The 22,018-nt window shown below is 40.1% G+C and overlaps 1 protein-coding gene across 2 annotated transcripts in view; it reads left to right on the top strand.

Moving 5' to 3' along the window:
• LOC122881673 (thrombospondin type-1 domain-containing protein 7A) overlaps positions 1–22,018 on the top strand; it is a 144,327-nt gene that overhangs the window by 92,908 nt on the left and 29,401 nt on the right. For both annotated transcript variants that reach the window (XM_044208173.1, XM_044208175.1), the window contains 7 exons: positions 2,619–2,813; positions 4,202–4,468; positions 12,075–12,253; positions 12,881–12,886; positions 13,489–13,622; positions 15,340–15,493; positions 16,973–17,114. In XM_044208173.1, the coding sequence (XP_044064108.1) occupies positions 2,619–2,813; positions 4,202–4,468; positions 12,075–12,253; positions 12,881–12,886; positions 13,489–13,622; positions 15,340–15,493; positions 16,973–17,114 (1,077 nt within the window). The remainder of the gene's footprint in view (positions 1–2,618; positions 2,814–4,201; positions 4,469–12,074; positions 12,254–12,880; positions 12,887–13,488; positions 13,623–15,339; positions 15,494–16,972; positions 17,115–22,018) is intronic.

Below are 22,018 nucleotides of genomic sequence, written 5' to 3' on the forward strand. Positions count from 1 at the left end.
TAAAAACATCAACAAGAGACTTTTTATTTCTTTTTTGTTCTGGTTATTTTTATTATATTTTCATTTTTCTGTTTTCCTCCGGAGTTTGGGAAGGAAATGTGTTCACAGCTTATCATGCACCTCTTGAGACTCGTTTGACAGTTTGGGTTGTTTCACTACTGGCTTTTTTTCCACCTCAGGCTCTTGTCATGCAATTTTAATCGAATGTCTCTTGTTGAAATTTAGAAGGAGATGCTGCACCTTGCCTATAGCATTTGACAGCCCAACATCCTGTTCATATGGGCTTCACGCATAAGTGACAAGTACTTTAAAGGAGTTGTGGCTCTCCCTCTTTAAAAGCAAATTTCCTCTTGTCTTTTTATATAAGATGGATGTACCATGCAGTCCTGGGAGGTTTTCATAAAAATCTAATTTCAGGGGGTCACGCAGAATGATCAATTTCATTATGTTCCAGCTCCTATAGAAGGCCATTATTAGTGCTTATATTTCTGTTTCTTCTTCGCTAGCTTACATTAATAGATGGAAGACTCAATTTATTCCTGAAAATGCTTTATGGTCCTCTTTAGACTTACTCACCGCACTATTCTATGCAGCTTTTTACTGATTTGATACCATGTGACACCTGATGTCCAGACCCTCCTGCACTTGTTTTCACCTCTCGGACACTTTCTAAATGGCAGAAATCATTTTGTCATTGATTTAAACCAAAGGAGACACAATGTCTTTTCCGTCTGTGTTTTCTGACAGTGTATTGTGTTGTTTACCTGGACAGAGGCTTTCCTTAGAGGGTAAAACACTGTAGAAACACTCTCTCTCTCTCTCTCTCTCTCTCTCTCTCACTCACTCACTCACTCACTCACACACACACACACACACACACACACAAACAAGATAAGACTTGACCTCACACACCACCAGACGGAGGCTTTCCAAACCAATAGCAGTACCCACGGGAGTTCAGCAAAAATGTGCTTAGAGATTGATTTCTCTATGAAGGTACAGCCCTGCAGAACATCTGCATCACAAGATAATGAAATATTGCAGCAATACAAGTAATACCCTTATTGAAAGAACAAAGAATGGGATGATGCAAGCCAACATAAATTGACTTGTGGGCTTCAAACCAATTGAGGTAGAGATGCATTTGTGTCTGCTCTGCTTATGAATGTTATTTAGCTCCCCATGAGATCTAATCTGAATTATATAGTTCTGATCTATTTTTCATTAACTCTTTAGTTGTCCTCTTTGAATCTCTGTTTGATGTTATGTTGCTCATCAGTGGGGAAGTCATTTTACCAGTCACAGGGAGTACTATTCAGTCTGTGAAAACACTTGTATGATGTGTTATGTGGCTCTGGAGGAGATTCATTTAGTCGGAGAAAACTATTGTGCTATCACAAATTTATGGAAGTGCTATACTGAATCACTGAAGTACTCCTTTAAAAGTAGCAGTACCACAATGTAAAAATACTACATTGCAAAATAATACTAATTATTAAAGAAACCGACACTTAGGTGAGGAGATTGCTATTGCTGTCATATCTGTCAATTAAATACAGTATGAAGATACAAACAGCAACCATTAGCTTAGCTTAGCATAAAGACTGAAAGCAGGGGGAAACAGCTAGCCTGGTTCTATCCCAAGGTAAGAAAATCCACCTATCAGCACCGCTAAAGCTTAATAATTAACATGCTATATCTTGTTTGTTTAATCTGTACAACAAAGTGTGGTATCAATCTTCTCATTTAACTCTCGTAAAAGCAAATTTCCCAAAATGTCAAACTATTCCTTTTAAGTAAAATGTATCTGTAAGTCAAATTTCAAATGCAAAATGTACTAAACAATCAAAAGTAAAAGTATGTATATGCAGAATGGCTCCTCTTATTTGATTATTAGTACGCAATAACGCAGTATCTAAATGTATTTGCTCAAGGTGGAACTAATTTGAACTACTTTTATATACAGTTGCATTGTTTCTAAAGTATGAAGCATTGTTATAAATTAAATTTAAAATTATGCATTATTTTATAAGCCGATTATGTTTTGTCTGTAAAATTTGAATCTGGATCGTTCTTCTAACTAAAATGGAGGGAGTCTCTGTATACATGTATGTGTGTATTTCTTTCCTTCGATTTTCTCGACAACCATTCATCCAATTGACTTCACACTTGGCAGGTGTATCGCTGAGGGTCCAAGGAAATGCAGTGTCGAGTGTGAAGTTGTTTGGATGAGCGGTTCTTAAGAAAGCAGCAAGAAGCAATACCAAAGGCCAAGCAAGCTGCACTGCACTAGTAGTAACTAAAGCTTCAAAAGAGTTGTAGTGGAGTAAAAATAGTACAATATCTTTCTTGAATTGGAGTAGAAGTATAAAATAGCATGAAATGGAAATATGGAAGCAAATTTCAAGTGCATTATGTCCAGTACTTGAGTACAATTATTTTCCACCACTGTAGTTCACTCATTTCCTCTTTTATTACCATACAACATTGTCTTGCACTTTTTAATATCTGCTATGACGACCAATCAATCTGTTGAAACAATAAAAAATAAACCACTTTATGGTCTCCTACACGTTCTAATGAAGCCTTTTTGACCCGTCTTTCTCTAATTCTTCCAGCTGTGTCCTGTCGCCAGCTGGACGGGACACAGGCCAACATCAGCGAGTGTCTGAAATTCGCCAAGGCCATGCCTGCCATCACTCAGCGCTGTCAGCTCCCCTGCCAGGATGACTGCCAGCTGACCAACTGGTCCAAGTTCTCGTCCTGCACAGCTGACTGTGTGGGGGTCCGCACCAGAAAGAGAGCATTGATAGGTGAGAACAGAGAGTGGCACAGCACAAACATTGGGCTGCTGTTTTGAATCATTTTCTGACAAGCTTATTTGCGCTGTAGTTAAAGTGTTAGTGAGGTACCAGGCAATTTAGGGGGTAATGTTGGTGGGCAGCGCTCCAGTGGACGAGCAGTAAAGTGAAACACAAGGTCATAAATCTATTCAGATAGTTCTTGCCAGCTAATTACTCCAACGGGGATTAAAGCAACAAATCTGAAATAACTCTTCAGCCTGTGTTGTCCCCAGAGAGTTACCCTGTGCATCACACTCATAAAAACAAAATGACAAGAGTGGTGCAATGCATTAAGGCACTTCCACAAGAGGTTACGGGGGGGGGGTCAACTTTAAACTGTTAGAAAGTGGATTTGAAAAGGTTTTATATTCCCCTGATGTGAAATCTTTTGCCCCATTCACCGAAGTGTAACAGAGCACAGAGGTCATGTAATGCATATAAACACTCTTTGAAGAGGTGGTTTAATTCTTCTTAGCTTTAAATCAGGAAAGAGAGGGCGTGGATTTTGTAGTTTTTTCCAGAATCCTTAACAGCAATATGTTAAATGTTGGCCAATCACTCCCAGACCCTTTTTAAAAGGTTTCAATGAATGCCAGAGTCGGCTGTATCCTCTTCTTAATCTTAGTAACCTTTGCTCAATCCAAAACAACACAGAGACAACACAAATTCAGTTTCCTTTAAGTGGGTAGTAAAGGTGGATCATTATGTTGAGCAAGATGTATACTTTTCTGCTGCCCGTTGGTCACTATAACCTTTACAGACAGATTAGAGCATGCTACGCAGCAGTTTGTTGCTTAGCTGTGGTCCTAATGCAGGATAAACTTGGTAAACCTTAGATGAAATTAATTTAATACAAAAAAACAAGATTTACAGTCAAATCAGCTTGATGGCACCTGTAGGTAAAGATGCCGTAGGTAGAAAGTCATCAAAAGTATACATCCTTCTTTGCATGGGAAAGAAGTCCTAATGACAGACTGCCAGAAGAAAAACATTTTTTTTGCACGGTGATCTATGATTAACGATGCATGGCATGTCTGTGGATAAAAAACGTCAAGCTGTTTCAGTAAAAGAGCACTCTGCTTGAAACAATTTTGCCAGCGTAATCTATCATCAAGAGTATCATCTCCCCCCCCCCCCATGCATGTATCCCAAAGGAGTGGGGGAAAGCAACTCCTGTGTCATCCAGCCTTTTTTCAGTAAGTACACCATTCCAAACAAGGCCTTGAAAGTAGCCTTGAGTATGATGAGACTCAAAGCCACTTAGACAACAGAGACAGAAATCCACCAACACCAGCAGACATGTGGAGTCACTTTTCCCAAAGCTATTCTACTCATCTCTGCCCCTGTGCTCATGTTAGGGAGGAGCAAGAAGAAAGACAAGTGCAAGAACACGCAAATGTACCCTTTGAGTGAGACCCAGTACTGCCCCTGTGACAAGTACAACGCCCAGCCGGTGGGGAAATGGTCGGACTGCATCCTGCCCGAGGGAGGCAGAGTGGAGAGCATCCTGGGGATGAAGGTCCAAGGAGACATCAAGGAGTGTGGACAGGGCTACCGCTACCAGGCCATGGTGTGCTACGACCAGGACAACAGACTGGTGGAGACCTTACGCTGCAACAGTCACGGTGAGAACATGTGTGTGTCTGTCACTGCAGAGGTTTAATCACAGCCTTTGTTGCTTTGTTAAAGGGTTGGTTCACCCAAAAAAAAACCAAACATATCTGCAGAAATATCTAGCCTTGCAGATAGTTGGTTTTATTTGTTCAGGTTTTGACAGATTGCTCTCTGAGCAACCACTCCAATAACATGGAGGTGAAATGTTTTTTGTTTGTGGTGCGCTTAGCATTGAAAAATTACACACAAAAATGTTTTGAGCTGTTAAAACATATATACACACTATATTTGAAGAATTCCATCAATAGCATAAATGTTAAGGTAATTTTGGTGCTTTAAATGGGAGGTCGACTCTTTGTCTCTTGGTTTGGGGATTAAACTAATTTAATTATACTGGTGATTTTGAGGTAGTTAGCCCTAGATCTGAAAAACATTACCTGATATCAATATCACAATCAGTAACGAAGTAAACAATATTTTATTAAATACACCTCTGCATAAAATTCCACGTCGCGCAGTGTACCTTTTTTTTTTTATAAATGTTTTATACAGAACAATGAACAGAAATTCATGGATTTTGAGTGAGTAATCTTTATTTGACATATTCAGTTGTTACGAACCCATTCAGGTATTTCTTTTCACTGGAAAAGAAAATCTAATTAGATATAGGACCTAAGGTTTCACATCCCGTGAACTGCTTGGTTCTCCAGGAGCTGTAGCACTTCCTGTGTTTGAAATAAACCTGTATAGCACACACAGATTTGTTGTTGTACTTTCAAGAGGTAAGCGGCAGCCTGTATGAAGGACTGAATTTATTAAATTTTATTTTTTACGGCCCACACTAGTGGAAGGTGGGTTCGGCTCTCTGTGTCACTCTCCATAATGTTAGCAAGCCAACTGGGGGTTGCTACTGAGCTTGCTTAGCTCAGAGCCACGCCCTCTGACACACCTCCACTCCCCCACCCCACTTTGGTTGATTTTCATATGTGTGCAGGAGGTGGGTACAGGCTGAAATTTGCTGTGAGTAGTTTTCATTGGAACTACGTTTTACTGATGAAGTCCCAATTTAAAAAACACTCGTCAAATCCTCAATGTTACTGTCAAATTGACCTGGACAAACAAAACCACAACTATTTTATTTTTTTTTTCTGACAGAAATCTGCATTAAAGCACAGGAGTACAAGTCTAGAGGTGCAGAACATTATGTAGCAAATCAGATTTTTTCTTCTTGGTTCCAGGTGAGAAATATACTGTAGCACATCGGGATGCTGCAGATGCAAGAATCACTTTTTGTTCTGTTAAATATTCCTCTGAAGCAAAGGATTTTTTGTGCACATATGAAAACCCTTCCCATGGAGGCCAGCGACTCATTTTGAATACTGACTTTCACATAAGGAGGCCTTTTTCTGGCACACTCCTGTCAGAATCATTTGTCTCCTCGTTGTAAGGTCTTATCTTAGATCCAAAATACTTCAAGCAAAGAATCTGGGCTCAGAAACTCGTTGTGAAATTGCTGTGAAATAGAATGCGGGAGATGTTCAAATGAATACATCAGTGTTGTGCATATATAAACGTGGTTTTAGTCTCCTTGTGTGAGTCACAGATTCAGATATGTGTCGGTTAATCTGAGTGTGGGTGTGACAAGAGCACGTCGTAAGGATGGGGTTGTGTGTGTTTGTCAGCTTCTGCATATTTTTACACCTATGTGAATGTTTGTGAGTGTATGTGTGTGTGTGTGTGTGTGCATCCATGCATTCATCTTCAAGCATCATTGAGCTTAGAAAAAAGAAATGTTCCTTGAGGGGCACACAAAAACAAAAACAAATTCATGGGGCTTGGCGTTAGCACATGTGAATCTCAAAGATATCATTAAATCTCTCTTTTATCCCCCTCATTCAGTCGCTCTTCCCCATGTTCTCTCTGCCACTCCCTCCTTCATTTTCTGTGCCATTCTCTCCATCTCAACCATCATCACTTTTAATCTTGATAGAGGAAGAGACATGGTCCTTCCACAACTCTGCAGCTGACACTATGCCCTCGGCTATGATGGCGATCAGGCAAACTGTGCCGCTGTTATCTCTGTATTCCACAGACATCAACAGAAAAAATGGGATTATTGTTAAGTGCACGTTGATCCGAGCTTTGTGGTATTGCTCACTTTTCAGATTGCCTCGTTCCTCTATGAGAGGGAGCGAATATTAAAAGGCAAGGTAATGATGAATCTTTTTGAGTGCCGTTATGAACGGTTCTCAATAAATTTGTTCTAATTCAGAGTTTGTACACTTGCAGCAAGTAACAATTTGAGGATTGTGAACAACAGAGAATAATATATCAAAAAGGATTTTGGAAATTTGTACATTATATATTTTTTAACCATATAAATGATTTAAATCAAGCTTGACTGCAGGGAGACTAATAATCAGCAGCACAAGAAGTGAATAACATCCAAATGACAAATTCCTGATTCTATTAGTTCCCAGCAATAATTGCAGTCGGTCACAAGAAGATCTAATTAGTGTGTTGTCATGTTCAATATAATCCAGACTGATGCTGAGGGGGAAGAGACTCAAGACCAAGCCACAGACTTAGCAGCTCGAGACAATGAATAATTGTGTTGGTCTGCCATCATTAAGATGGTCTAAATTGACACAATTTCCACCAGGAGAGTGTTCAATCTGATCTCCCATAAAAGTAGACAGCATCAACAAAACAATGTAACTTCTTGTCTGCTACTACCATCAACACTGTGCCAAAGGTCATGGTGTAGTCAGGGTAAATTTTTGTATTAAGTCCCCTGCTATGTCCTATATATGTGACATTACGCATATAGTTCTTATATTTATATTTATCTATAAGTGACCCGTGATGCTCTGACCTTTACCATGACTTAATATTACAGGATTGCTCCAGGGGCCTTGGCCTCGTCTTAGCAGGATGTGGTAAAGGAGGAGGGAATGCAGTCACTCTGGGAAGCCATAAAGGGTAAAGCTTAAGGGCAAGCATCTTGCTGAGGACCTGTGAACCTGAGCAGTACTGCAGTGAACACATTTGTTGGTGCATGACGAGCCATACTTGTAATAACAAGAGAAACACACTGAGAGCATATGTCATATAATTGAGCTTATGCTGTTTTGAGTGTTACAACATGTAGGAAGTGTTGCTGTCAAGGTTTGAGGACTAAGGTCAGTGTCTGTTAAGGTAGGTAACGTACATCAAAGCGTCCTTCTGGCCTATGGTGACTCTTTCTTATTTCTCTATGCTCAATCCTGAGCATTGAGCCTCCATAGATATTTTCAGAGCACCCAGGGATTAGACTGTCCCCATTGCCTTGGAGATGACTGTGGTGTAGGAGGTGTAACAGGTTGAAAATCGGGCAGTAATGTTGAAGGATTACTGGAGCCAAAAGCTTCTCGGGCCAACCACCCATCGAGCAGGTGAAATTTGGTTTCAGAAGCCAACACTATGTTGACTCAGCCGGGCTTTATTCCTGGCTGGATGGCCAGAAATAAATGGTGGCTACCATCAGGGTGTTCTCGTTGGACACCCAGGGGCCCAGCATGCTAGTGGGTCCTTGCAAGTCCAAAAATAGAGTAAAAAATATTTGGGACAGTCCCATTATTAACTGCTCTGGGTAAAAACATCAATCCAACAGTGTATAACCTTGTGCATTTCCATTGGTTGTGTATTTAAAAAAAAAAAAAATCCTCTTGTGATTGGTTTAATTGATTTTGGTTCAACCAAAAGCATGTATAATTTATTAGTTATTTTTGAGGTGCTTCGATCGATCGGCCACCGATCATAATCTATCAAGGCCGATCAGAAGAGCCGATCAAATGACATGTTTGCAGAGAAATACAAAGAGAAAGAAACGTTAACTGGTATTATGTTAGAAGGGACACGGTGGATATTTTACATGCATGAACCATGTAAAGCAACAGTGAACACACCTGTTCGTGCAGATGTCATTCAGTACCACCTTGGTTTCGATCGCATTGATAGGCTACGTCATTAACAACAAATCTAAAACTAAAGGGAAAAGAAAGGTGACTGCTACAGTTACTCAGTCATTCTGTGGGAAACACTGTGTAATTGTTAAGCTCTAAGCTGCTCCCAATAACAAAGCGTAGGCTGCTATGGTATAAGTTGTCTCTAAAAGAGAAAGTGGAATATGTTGCACATGTTGCCTGCCAATAAATAAACAGTTATCAATTCATGATACTTTTCATCTCTTAATACTTAATATACAGTGTTTTTAAGAATAGTTAAATAAATAAATAATGCTACACAATAAATAGAAGGCTTCAAATAGACACCGAGATCGGTGTTGGCCGATACTGCGTCCCGGGATCTGTGATTGGCCCCAAAAATCCTGATCAAAGCACCCTTAGTTATTTTACACAAGCATTTTGCAATCTGTAGCATTAGATAGATGTACTGTGAATATATAGAAATACACATGAATGTTTTACAGGTTTTGAAGACCAAAGAAAAAAAGCCGTTAAATGTAATGACTGTGAGAAACACAGTGTAGCCTTAGTGTAATAAACTGCACTGTCTCATGTTGGGGCCCATGCAGGTCTTAAACCAACCATGTCCAGAGAAAACACACATTTTCTATTTTACTTGTCTAAACAGCTTCTACAAAAATGAAAACTCTGGACTATGATTGAGTTGAGAAAGCTAATGGATCGCTGTGCTGGTGATATTTGCCATATTATGTTGGTTGTCTTCTATTTCTGCGTCAGTTTACCCCTTAGAGGTTTTTTTCAAGTCTTAGCATTGCCAACATGCTAGGAATGCCAGTGGGTTCCTGCATGTGTGAAGAGAAAATAACAGCAGAGCATTACCATGCTGTGAATAAGCTAACATGTTTATGCTTGCTTATGTTACAAAAGCAAAATGTTGATAGATTGTGGCTGTTGTTAGAAACCTGGTCTACTTCCGGAGGCATTTCAGTGCAGATCCCAATTATCTCTGGGAGGTTGAAGAGCTGGTTGGGCAGTGAAGTAACATTTCAGGTGAATACGGGCAGTCAGCAGTTAGGAAAGCTTCATACAGAAGTGACAACTGCTTTGGGAACTACAGCAGGAGCTTGTGTCAAGCTACAAGTTGACTTCTAAAGGCAATAGTAGTGATCTCCTACCTGGACTGAGCCCAAAAACCTCCCTGAGAGCTTGGCAAGATACCTAACAAGTTTATATCAGTTGAACTATAAGTGAACTGCAGGCTGAGGTGCTGCAGCATTTGCACTGATTGAAATTAAAGTGACAGCTTCAGTGATTTAGGATGACTGGACTTGACTGTAGGGCCTACAGTAGGAGATCAAAGGGTCAAAGATTAAGCTAATTTCAGAGGCCATGCTGAGCTCAGCAAGGTACTGATGTAGAGATGCTGATCTGGACTCAGGGGCAACAGAGTGTAAGGAGGTCAGGCAGAAGTGTGTGTGAGCATGCATGTGTATGGATGTGATCATTATGTCACTGCGCATTTAGTTGGTGCCAAAGTGCTGCCAGGACTCCATTCCTGACTGGATTAAGCAGACTTTTTATTTTTTAATCATATTAGCTTTAAGGAATCTTACTGCTCAGTTTTGGACCAGCATAGTGGACAGCAAGATCACCCTTCAACTGTCCTCTTCAGCTAAGCTAAGTTTAAACCCCATGTTTACTGTAAGCTGCAATCATCCATATTGCTGAAGTGTTTTGGAGCAAGACGCTACCACCTTTAGCAACAGTGGTCTGTAGCTATGCTGAAAGAGGGTAACAGAAAAGTAAAACGAACAAAAAAGCCTCCCTGTTGATTTCAATTTGATCACTGCAGGGGGCTCTGTCAAATAAATCAGGGTCATCTGGCAAAAACGTCGAAGATGGCTCAGCTTTTTCCGCAACATAATGCAACTTCATCGACCAACCTGGTAATCGACCAAGTGCACATTCCTGATAGATAACTTTGCAACATGCACAGCGTAATTCTACTGTTTACCTTGCAGTCATTGAGAATAAAGTGATAGTCGCTTTCCAGCGCTGGATCAGCCTGTCGCATTGTATTATTAGCTGTTGTGCAGTGCCTTGGTGTCTGTTAAGCCTTTCCTCAAACTGGACTTTCTGGATTGTATTTCATCTTCTCAACAGTAGCTTTAGCAACATGCCCACACCAACACAGCCAAATGCATTATTTATTTGTTTCTGTATTTATTTATTATAATGCAGTGCTATTTCTGGTCTGAACATGGCCTGACCTGGCCAGGCTTTGAGAACTTGTTCAAATCAGTTGTGAGACAAACTCATACATTCGGAACAAAGAATATGAATAACTACCACTCTCCCCTCTAGTTATCCTCCATTTTGCTCCAGCAGTGGATAGCTGTTGTTGTATCTGGCAGCTCACATATGTGCTCAGCAAGACTTTGCCCAAGTAAACAAAAAAAAAAAAAAGTGAGAAAAATACGCACACATACATTGACAAAATTGATTTCTAGGGGCTGACTGGCCTCCTTGGGGTTCCTCTGAAACTTGTTATCTAAAATCGTGGGAAGTGTGTTTCCAGCAAACCCGTCAGTCAATGTAGCACCACATGTCTCTTACTAAAAAGCAAAGCAGCCCACATCAGAAAGAGGAAGTGGACATCACTTTCCCGGCTCATTCACCTCATCGATTTTCTTAATCAAAGGCTAAACAGATTTACAGGCCAGAGTAGTTACATAAGCCTAAAAAATGTATTAGGTTTTTTTTTAAGTCAAAGGGTTAGAAGAAAAATCTCTTTCAACACATTTGACTGAACTTGGCCTGTGTGTTCTGGCAAAACAGGGGACATCGCTGCCCAGAGATGGTGAAAGATCCAGAAAAACACAAGTAACAAGCAGAGTGAGATGCTTAGAACCAGCCCTGTTAACTGTGTCATGACCCTGTGAGCTGAGGAAAAATAGATTGAAATAATGTAGCTTGCTGCCGGGCCCAACCACTGCTTTGGTAGAGTTTTAGACTTTTATATAACGGACCATAAAATTGTGCCTTTGAATGTGGACCCTGTTTTCATTCCACTGGGCTGAAAATCAGTAGGTGCATTTAGATTAGTTTGTGAAGTATCGGTTAATAGTTTGCTGTGCTCTTACAGCTGGGTATTTGTCCCCATCTAGCATTTAAAGACTTCTTGAACTTTAATGCTGGTTTGTTAGATCGAAAAGAAAAACTAACCTTTGGGAATTAGGACAAATCTAGTTTCTTACTAGATAAGGAAAACAAGACTCTTCTAAGGGATTCAAGAACCAGCCAATGCCATTTTTCTCTAAAGCAGTCGTTCTCAACCTGGAGGCTGAGCAGCTGAGATCATGCTGGTGGGATGCAGAGAGAATAAAGGTTTTATTTCAGAGCTAATTTCTTAAGAATTGTCCGGTGAATGCCTTTTCCTTCTAAAATAATTAATAACGACTAGTATGCTGTCTAGTAATTCACTGAAACAGCCTGAAAAGTAGCAAATCATCATTTTGTCTTTTAGCACCTCATGGATCACAAATAATCATCCCTTTCACTTTACAGGTCACAAGCCAACAACCAGAACTACCACCATAAAAATGTGTTTGATTCCTGCAAAACACCTCCTTTTCTGTCCTCCTTTCAGGTTATATTGAGGAGGCGTGCATCATCCCTTGTCCCTCAGACTGTAAACTCAGTGAATGGTCCAACTGGTCACGCTGTAGCAAATCCTGCGGCAGCGGAGTCAAAGTTCGCTCCAAATGGCTTAGAGAGAAACCTTACAACGGTGGACGGCCGTGTCCCAAACTGGACCACATCAACCAGGTATAGACACTGAAACTGAAGCAGGAGCTAGTTTTCTGCTCACCATTGATTCTTGAATATTTATTAATTCTGCTACAATATATTTGTTATAATATAATATTATATTATCACTTATTACAAGTGTGATACATATTATATGTATCCAACTCTGGAGAGAAAGAGAGAAAGAAATTAATAATTAATGAATAATAAGTCTGCAGAGATTTCCTTTACCTTTGCCTCATTATTGCTGCACTCATTTTTTGCTGAGCAGCGACAGTGCAAAAAGCAATGTGTGCTATAAATGGATCCCATCCACCATATTAATGCCTCAACGTGTGCCAGTTGATTCCTTAAGGTTTCCATGATTTGCAAAAATGAAATGGTTTCCAGGCCCGTGAGTATCAGCAGATGCAGATTAAGGTTGTGTTGATCTATGCCTGGCTGTGTGTGTGTGTGTGTGTGTGTGTGTGTGTATCTGCTAAGTTCACACAGGTATTTATGCCAGAGGCTTTTCTGATTATGTCCTCTCGAATGTTGCATTAATCATAGGTTCTGCACTATATGAACAGTTGGCATGTGCTCATTAATCCATCTGTCTCTTTTTAATCCACCCCAATGCTCGCTGGATGTGACTCACTGCTACAGGCCCAGGTAAGAGCTGCTTTCCTCAGCTATTTGTATTGTAGTCGCAGATGTTAAGTGTCACTGATGTCAGTGGGTCACTGCCAGATGTACACAGTCACAATTTCCTCACTGTAAGTAAACAAGGTACTATCATTTTTATTTATACAGACATTTCTCAGAAGCAAAGCTGCTCTGGGGGCAGAAATAATCTCGGAGAGCTGAGCCAAAGAATCACTGTGCATTAGGCAAAACTTAACTGACAAAGTTAGATGGCTAAGACGAAATATTTATAAAAAATAGAGATTGTGGAGGCCACTTTTTTTCTTTTTTTCATGACCGTGATGATCATTAGTTGGCACAACCCATTGAGGATTCTCTTGGAGTAAGAACATTTAGAAGTAAAACTAGAATAATGATACAGTTACAAAGTGCTTTACAATAAAAACATTTACATACGTTTAAGACAAAAAGAGAATAAAATAAGCTAAAAGCCATAAAACTAAACACATAAAACACAAAGAGAGTGAAATGAAATAAAATGTCATAAAACATCAATGAAAAGCCAGCAGCTGTATCTACTTTAAAAACTTTAAATGTTTAGCACATAAATAAGGTTATTCTGTCCTCAGGTGTATGAGGTGGTGCCATGTCAGAGTGACTGTAATCAGTATGTGTGGGTGGCCGAGCCGTGGAGTGTGTGGAAAGTCAGCAACGTGGACTTAAAAGAGAACTGCGGTGAAGGCGTGCAGACCAGGAAAGTCAGGTATCTGTCAAGCTCTCTGTCCTATTATGTGTTTTTGTTTATATTGTTTATATACATTAGTAGATACATAAATTTTAAATGTAGTGTATATTAGTGCTGAAATGATTAGCCGATTAGTTGATTAGTCAATCAACAGAAAATTGATCTGAATTTTCAAGAAGAAATGTCAAATGTGAAGATGTACCGCTTTTCTTTATTTGTTTTTGTTTTGTTTTTTTTCTTAAATTGTAAATTGAATGTGGGTTTGGGTTTTAGACTCTTGATCAGTCAGAACAAGCAATTTAAAGACATCACCCTCGGCTTTCGGAATATGTGATGTGCACTTTTTAATTAATTAAATTATTATTATTGTTAATTAGCTAATCACTCAGTTAATCTACAGCAGCCGCAAACTGTCGGACATCTTAAACGACCAGTGTGTAGGATTTAGTGGCATCTAGCGTTGAAATGGCAGTTTGAAACCATTTGAATGCCGCTCACCTCACCCTCCCCTTCTAAGCGTGTAGGATAAACTACGGTGGCTATGAAACGAGCCAGTGTGTGGTTTGTCCGTTCTGGGCTACTGTAGAAACATGGCGGTGCAACATGGCGGCCTCCGTGGAAGGGGACCCGCATCCTCTGTAGATAAAAACGGCTCAGGCGATTTATACACTAATGAAAACATAATTATAAATAATTTCCATTTCTGCCAATAGCCCCTTCTAAATGTTACATACTGGACCTTTTAATAAAGCTGACTTGCTGATTTAAATTCAAATTAATATGTCAACCTTGTATGAAGTTATGAATGCTTTTGGAAAAAAACATGCAAAGGATCCTGTATTGGCTGGGCTAACCTGTCTAACTAACGGTTTAGCGAACAGTCAACAACCGACACGTAATAAGACTGTAATTAGATTATAAGGACTCATAAGACTGTAATTAGGTGGTTCGTTAAGCATACACAACCAACAACAACATCCTGGTCCTGTAAAAACAGTGGATTAAAAACACACACGCACACTTATAAATAATAAGACATTACTGGTAGACAAGATATCAACATACCTTCCCTTATAATGTCTAATTCCTTGTCATGATTGTTGATGGTCCAATGCTTATATGGCTGATGTATGATCACAGTGAGTAACATCTCTAATGACCTCTATTAAGTCTCTGCTCTTTAGCAGGTGAAATTATCAGTGAAAATAATGGCAGTGTCACCTCCTCTTTATCTTGTCTGCTGGAGTATAAAAAGCTGTAATTTGGAGGAGAAGATTCTAAAAATGTGGCTGCAGTAGTTGAGGAAAGATGCATCAAAATAATAACTTTTCGCACTGTATCTATTTATGTGTTGTAATATTTTAAATGCATTTACTTGGTTAAAACATAAAATTAATGTGAAAAACAAGGGTGCAACTTTCAGGTATTGAATTCAGCTAGTCCATGTTCATCCTACTGCTGTGTGTTTACATTGACCCTCCATAGCGGTGGAGTTTGTCTTGCTGTGACCAAATACAACAGATGTTTTTGGGGGTTTTTTCCCATAAAATTGACTTGCCTTACCCTGCGGTAGACACCCCACTGCTTGAGAAACCCATAGGTCGTTAATTACTTCATGTACCTGCCAACTCCATGTCCAGTTAAAACATAATGCCTGACTCTTTTGTTCTCTGGAGCACAACAGCAGCATTGCTAAAATAAGGTCAAATTCAGTGTTTCTCGACCAATCCCACAGGTGCATGCTCAACACTATAGACGGGCCATCCGAGTCTGTGGAGGACTACCTATGTGACCCGGAGGAGATGCCTCTGGGGGCCAGGGAGAGCCGGCTGCCCTGCCCAGAGGACTGCGTCCTCAATGATTGGGGCCCCTGGAGCCGCTGCAGCCTGGTGAGAGCTGAACCCAGATCAGAAAGCAGCAGCTCTGCTGTCTGGAACAGAGTAGATATGGGAATGTCAGATTTCTGTGAAGCCCACTGAGATTTATCTTGATATCTTTTTCTTGTCAGAAATATTTTCTCTGAGGCTCAAGGAATTCAAAGCGTAGCTGCACTGTGTTGTGAGTTGTGTGTGGGTCTTTGTCAACAGGTTATTTCACGTCCACCAAGGGAGAATAAAAGAGATAAATGAACTGGGAAGCAAGAAGGAAAATGGTTTATGTGTCACCTATATTACACTGTACTCACTGTGCATTCAGCAGGGAAGAAAGATGATTTATGATAAAGACTCACAACTCCTGAGATGGTTTCCAAATTTACATTTTGTGACACACCTTTCGACACCAGCAGTGATGTAGTGGCAAACATAAAGCTGGCTAAAAATATAATTTGTGATCATCATTTGGTAGACAACCACAAACAGTGAAAATAATAGTTTATAAGAAAGTTATCAGAAATATATTGATTTATAAGATTGTATGGAAAGATACTCAACACTACCAGTAATTTAGTCCATAAATGTTCATTTCAGCTTGATGGTAAAATTAGTAGAATATGAGAATTTATGACCTGAGAGTCCTTTTCAGACTCTCTAAAATGTGAAACTGAGAGACACCGTCCCCTGATTTCATCACAGCAGCAAAGCACACACCTACAGGCTACAGCATGTATGCAATCTTCATTCTCCCTTTTGCAAAAAACATGTAAGATGTCAGAACATCTTGTTCAGGTCCTCCGCCCCTGACACCGCCGATTCGGGGTAAAAAGACATTTTAACTGCTCTGGTTTCACCTGCTGTTCTCACAGCAGCACCCTGGCCATTGTTAATCACACCCCATTCTCTCCCAAAGTGCTTGACACACCGACTTCCCACAATTCCAATCTTGAATTGGAGTCTGCAGTGGCACCAGCGGGGCCTCTCACATGTTTTATTCATCGTGCCAGCGATGGGGTTATTCAAAAGGCTGTCATTTTCTCCCCCAACTCTCTTCTTCACAAGCAATGACCGTGTGGAATCTGGTGGTTTACCATTTCATCAGAAGATCCATTTCAGCCGTCTTGTCATTTCCTGCTGCAAATTCCACATCCTGGGAATGCCAGGAGAGAGAGAGGAAAAATGATCTTTATTTATTTATTTTATTTTTAGACATACAATGCTAAAACATCCCTCCAGACTCCAGAAATCTGTATGAATTGTGGCTCAATAAGATGGAAAATAATCCACAAGTGGGCAAATTCACACAGTTTTAGCCTTTAATATTCAATAGATATGGACATCAGTGTAGCAGGAGCTCTATGGCTTAGTTCCAGTTCAGGGAAATGTCTGTATTCAGTTCTTATCACTCTCTGCTATATGGACTGCTTAGTCATTTGCGCATTTTTAGACATTTTTTTGTAGGCTCCAGTTTTTAATGGGGAGTGTCTGTTTCAGCCCTGTACGAGAACCAACAGTCGAGTGCGGACGGCGTACACCCTCCGGTCGCCCAGTGTGGGGAGAGACTGTCCAGACACGACTGACAAGGAGCCCTGCAGCCTGAACCTCAACTGCTTCAACTACTTCTACAACATCACAGGTAAAGGAAATGTCAAAGAATGTAAAATGATGCACTGTCTTCATAAAGTCGCAGTGAGCAGGAGCAACTAAGCTGAGTTTCGGCTGATTCCCTTCTCTCTGTAAGGTCATGAAAACAGTTGGTTTGTGGCAGACGTGTCTCCTCAAAATTACAGTACTGTGTGTGCCTTGTATTTTGGATGGAGCAGATGGTTTTGGGCCTCTGCCATGGGTGTGTCAGGATGAATGTTTCTCAACTTTAACCAAATCACCAATATGAAAACAGCCCCTTTGAAATGGGAGATTTAAATTTCTCTGTGAACATCACTGCAAACACAGCCTCCGTTTCAGAAAGAGTTCCTCATCCATTTTAACAGCAAAGGAGCAATTGATAACTGACTTGATCTATTTTATATTTTCAACAACCTTATCACTTTTGTTTATTGGGGTAAGATAATTGCAAATCTTACAAGGTTTTATCAAACCTTGTGTTGTATAATGATGATGTAACATTAATGGAGCTCTTTTGAGTCTTGCTCACATCTGCTCTTTGGAAAGTTCCTCTCTGTTCACAGGCTCATTTTTTTGTTTGCTGGTTGTATTTCAGTTTAGCTTCACTTTTCAAGGGAAGGTTGAATGGGCACACATTATGTTTTTCTGAAAATCCCCGCAGTTACAACCATTAAAGCCTGGAAGATACCAAGTAAAACGTTCGACTGTTGTTTGCTGTGGGTTAAGTGCTTGCTCAGTGGCACCTCTGTGATGATTGCTGCGAATAGAAAAAAACATTTTTACTTTTATTTACTTAAACCTGTAATAACTGATTTTTTTTGTCCACTTGGGGAAGCAGAAAGAAGTTGTGAACACTGACAAATCATCATCTTCTATATTGGTATAGTGAACTTGTTAGCGAACAGTTGCTTATAATACATCCAGCAGTTATGGAGCAACATTGTCAATCCTTTAGAGTCATGTTTCTTGCCACCTGGCTAATGTAAGTCCAATATTCACCCTTTTTTAGCTCTGCCTGTCTCTACCAACTCTAAGGGAAATACCTGGCTCTTAAGCTGCTAAATGCTCCACTGTGTTCACCAGCTAGTTGCTAACTCTGTCTGTCTGCTGTTTGCTGCTGAGCAGGTCGTGCACAGTGGGTTTTTAAAGCTTTTTCTCTAAAACAGCTGCCTGCTGTAGCCGAAAACTATGCAATGACAGCTGTGAGAGTGAACCAAAACATTAAAGTTGTGGGCCAGACAGATAAACAATGAGCTGAAACTCACTATAAAGCTCTGTAAAACCGAGGAGAGCTGCTGATTCAGGTAAATTCTCTGTGGGTTCATCACTACGAGCGACACCTTTCACATTTTTCCACTGTTTTCACGTTGTCATTTGATACATTGTTATTATAAAATTATCTATTATAGCTGCTATAAACGATTTCCGAAACTACTCAGATATTTGTGCTGGCAGCCTTTCCAAGCTCCCCTGTCTAATCAGCAGGGTATCACAGCTCCATATCACATGTCACAGAGGCTACGCTTTCACATTTAATTCTGGAAACTGTAACAAACAATTTAAATTAAAAAAAAGAGAGAGAGAGAGAGAGATTGTCAGCGTTCCTATATTTCATTTAGATTTGTTGTGTTGCCTGCATTGCTGTTGCCCCACATTCTTAACCAGCCCACCCTCCTCCTCTGTCTTCCCCTTGTGTTGTTACACTGGGAGACGTGACATATAATCCCTACTGCTGGGTTCACAGTGGCATACAGGCATCCCAGGGTATATGTACATAATATACGAGCAGAGATTATTATTGGGTAAAGTGCTCTTTTTTTTTTTTTTCTTTGTTGATGCTGAGACCATCCAAGCTGTTCCCTCTTTCATACTTTTACTCCTTTTCTTGCCGTCTCTCTCTGTCTCTTACTGTCGCTCTTTCTTGTTGCATTCTCCCTGTTTTCGGTCCCCAGAGTGCCACAAAGCTCCTCGGCAGAAGGAGACACAATTCCCTGAGTTGAGCTTGCAAACGAGCTCACTGCAGCTAAAAACAGCCACTCATCTTTGTCAACGGATGGCACACTTCATGAGTGATACCTCAGCCTCCTTGTTGTTGCAGAGTGTTTTTTAACAACAGCATGCACACTGTGGTTTGAAAGGCATCGGCACCCTAGGTCTGGAAGAAAATGTTGTCTTTTCACTTCACAGAAATAATTTTTTTGGGGGGGGCCAAGGTTCAGTCTCTTACAGCTCTGAGGTTTATTGGGGGACATTTCTATTGATGTTGCTTTTAAATCCTGGTTATTTAACTCAAATCTGACCGCCTGGCCACACAGCTTGCTTATGATGCTGGTATAAAAGCATACTGATGGCACCCAGATTTATTGGATTTATGTGAGCTGTTATAAACCTTCAATGACCTCTTTGCTGACAAAATAATCATGTTTTCGACAGTGATCAGAGAATCTTTTAGAGTCTGACTCCAAACACACAACAAAAAAACACACCGATTATTTTAAGGCATTTCAGTTTTGTGGCATAAGGGAAAGATGGCAGAGGGAGAAGAAGTTTGTCATGCAACGAAGGTAATTAGCTGAAGTCAAACTTACAGTATGGTAAGCACAAGGCTCGCCATTTTGCTGAGTCATCTGGGAGCCCATTGTGGTTAATTTTTATGCATAGCACGTCCATCCTAAAAGATCTATCAGATACAGTGCAGTGAAGGCATGAGGATTTTAGTTTATGTCAGCAACATAGCTGGTAATTAATTTGATAGTGTTGTACTGTGTCAATACACTATATCAAAAGTATTTTTGCTTCCTGTATATCAGCATATGAAACCTTTAAGCTAAACAACTTTCAAAGTAACATGAGGCGACATGGTGAGACAGTGTATTTCTGTGTGTTCACCCTTAAAAAGCTAAGACACACCATGGTTGTTTCTCACTGTCTGGGATTTATTCATTCTGAAGTGTAAAGAATTTGTGACAGCTGACGCATTTGAACACTTTTGAACAGCGTCTCCTTGTGTTTTGTCCCGCAACATCATCCTGCCTCAACTGAAAATACATCCAACTACAGAAGCAGGAACACAATGAAATGCTGGTTTCTTGTGACTTGAAAACATGCTCCTCTCCTTTTCTATCCTGCTCCCGTCTAAATCATGACTCCCTCTCACCTGCCTTGTAAAATCAACAGGAGCAGCTTGCTGAACACTGGTAAATATTTGCTGTATGTGGTAAGGCCGTGTGCTCTACTGACAGGTAACAGTCATCATGTAAGGGTCATATTCTACTGTCAAATGTAATTGGAGGAGATGTGATAAGTGAATTCTGGGTCACGTGACAGCTAATAGATTAAAATGTTTTCAACCATCATTGCTGCTGATGTACAAATACAAAAACAAATTTTTAATGTCTCACCTATATTCATGTAAGTGCATTTCTCTATCAAGCGTGAATATTATAAATCATGAGAGGATTTATTGCAACCATTTTGTTTGCAGGTGTAAAGTTGGCCAGAGACTTTGGACTGAATCATACTTAAAGCTGCTATAATCAATATTTTTATATTAACAATGGATCAAATTACTATATGTATGTGAAAGGGGTCACTTGTAGCGCTGAACCTACAGAGAATCATCACCCAACTCTGTAGTTCCCTTCAGCTCTAAGGAGCGTTATAGTGTCTTTCGGCACATTGTTTTGTAGGGCTGGGTTTACAAAATCGATTTTCTGTGTTAGTTGCTCCTCTTCAGGATTAAGAAGCTTTCTCTGGCTGCGAACTGCAGCAAGTTGGGCTCTGCGGATCGGAAGGCGCACCAATGGTGCAATACTGGAAACTTTACAGATTTGGCTGCTTTCACGTGTTGTGCTGCTAGCTTGATGAACTCTTTCTTTGAGCTAAAAACAGCACATGGATGTGCCGAACGTAAGGAGAAGAAAGTTCACAAACAGTGCGTATAAATGTTGATACATAACCACGTGGTATTAAAGCGTGAATAACACTAAAATTCTACAACATATTATGCTAACTTACATGTATCACGGAGGTTTTCAAGTGAAAATCTGCCATTCAGGTATACAGATTATCAGGTTCCTTGTACAATTTACAGCATTAGTTCTCTGAGAATCTCAAAATCCAAGCAAAATTGGTATTGTTACTAAAATATCCCTAACCAAATCGATATTGAATTGGAAATCTAATCGAATCGGGACCTTGTGAATCGCAATCGAATCGATTCGGGAAATCAGTGGCAATACCCAGCTACCCAGCTCTATTGTTTTGGTTTTCCAGCCTGCAACTTTACTTTTTTACTGTTTACTCTCACCACTCTCATGAGCGTTGTTTTCAGACACAGCAGGCAGCTGTTTTCAATGAAAAAGCCCTAAAAACCCACTACCTGCTCAGCAGCAAACAGCAGGCGGACACAGTTAGTGACTAGCTGGTGAACGTAGTGGAGCATTTAGCAGCTAAAGACCTCGATATGAGTTGGTGGAGAGCAAAACAAAGCTAAAAGCAGAGTAAATATTGGACTTAATACGTCAAGTGGCCAGAGCACGACTCCACATGAATGCTAATGTTTGCTAATAAGTTTGCCATATCAACCATATCAAGGTTAATAATATGTTAATGTTAGTGTTTACTGCTTTTTTCCGCTGCCCCCAAGTGGCCATAAAATCAGTTCATGCTGATTTAGGTCACAAAAATAAAGACTTTTCTTTGATTTGACTGCACTGAGGCTTGACTCCCTAAAGACTTGACTTGAGAATTGAAAGCAAAAACATTCAAGTTGTTCTTGTAAAATATAATGTAAAAAAAACACTATTAACCCAGCTTTGACAGAACAATGTTCAAATGCTGTGTCATTTAAAGCATTCAGGCCTGAAAGACATCTTGGCATGGAAGTTGCTTTTGGGAACTTGTAACTTGACT

Source organism: Siniperca chuatsi, linkage group LG9 (genome assembly GCF_020085105.1).
Source record: "Siniperca chuatsi isolate FFG_IHB_CAS linkage group LG9, ASM2008510v1, whole genome shotgun sequence".
In the NCBI taxonomy this organism is placed as follows: Eukaryota; Metazoa; Chordata; class Actinopteri; order Centrarchiformes; family Sinipercidae; genus Siniperca; species Siniperca chuatsi.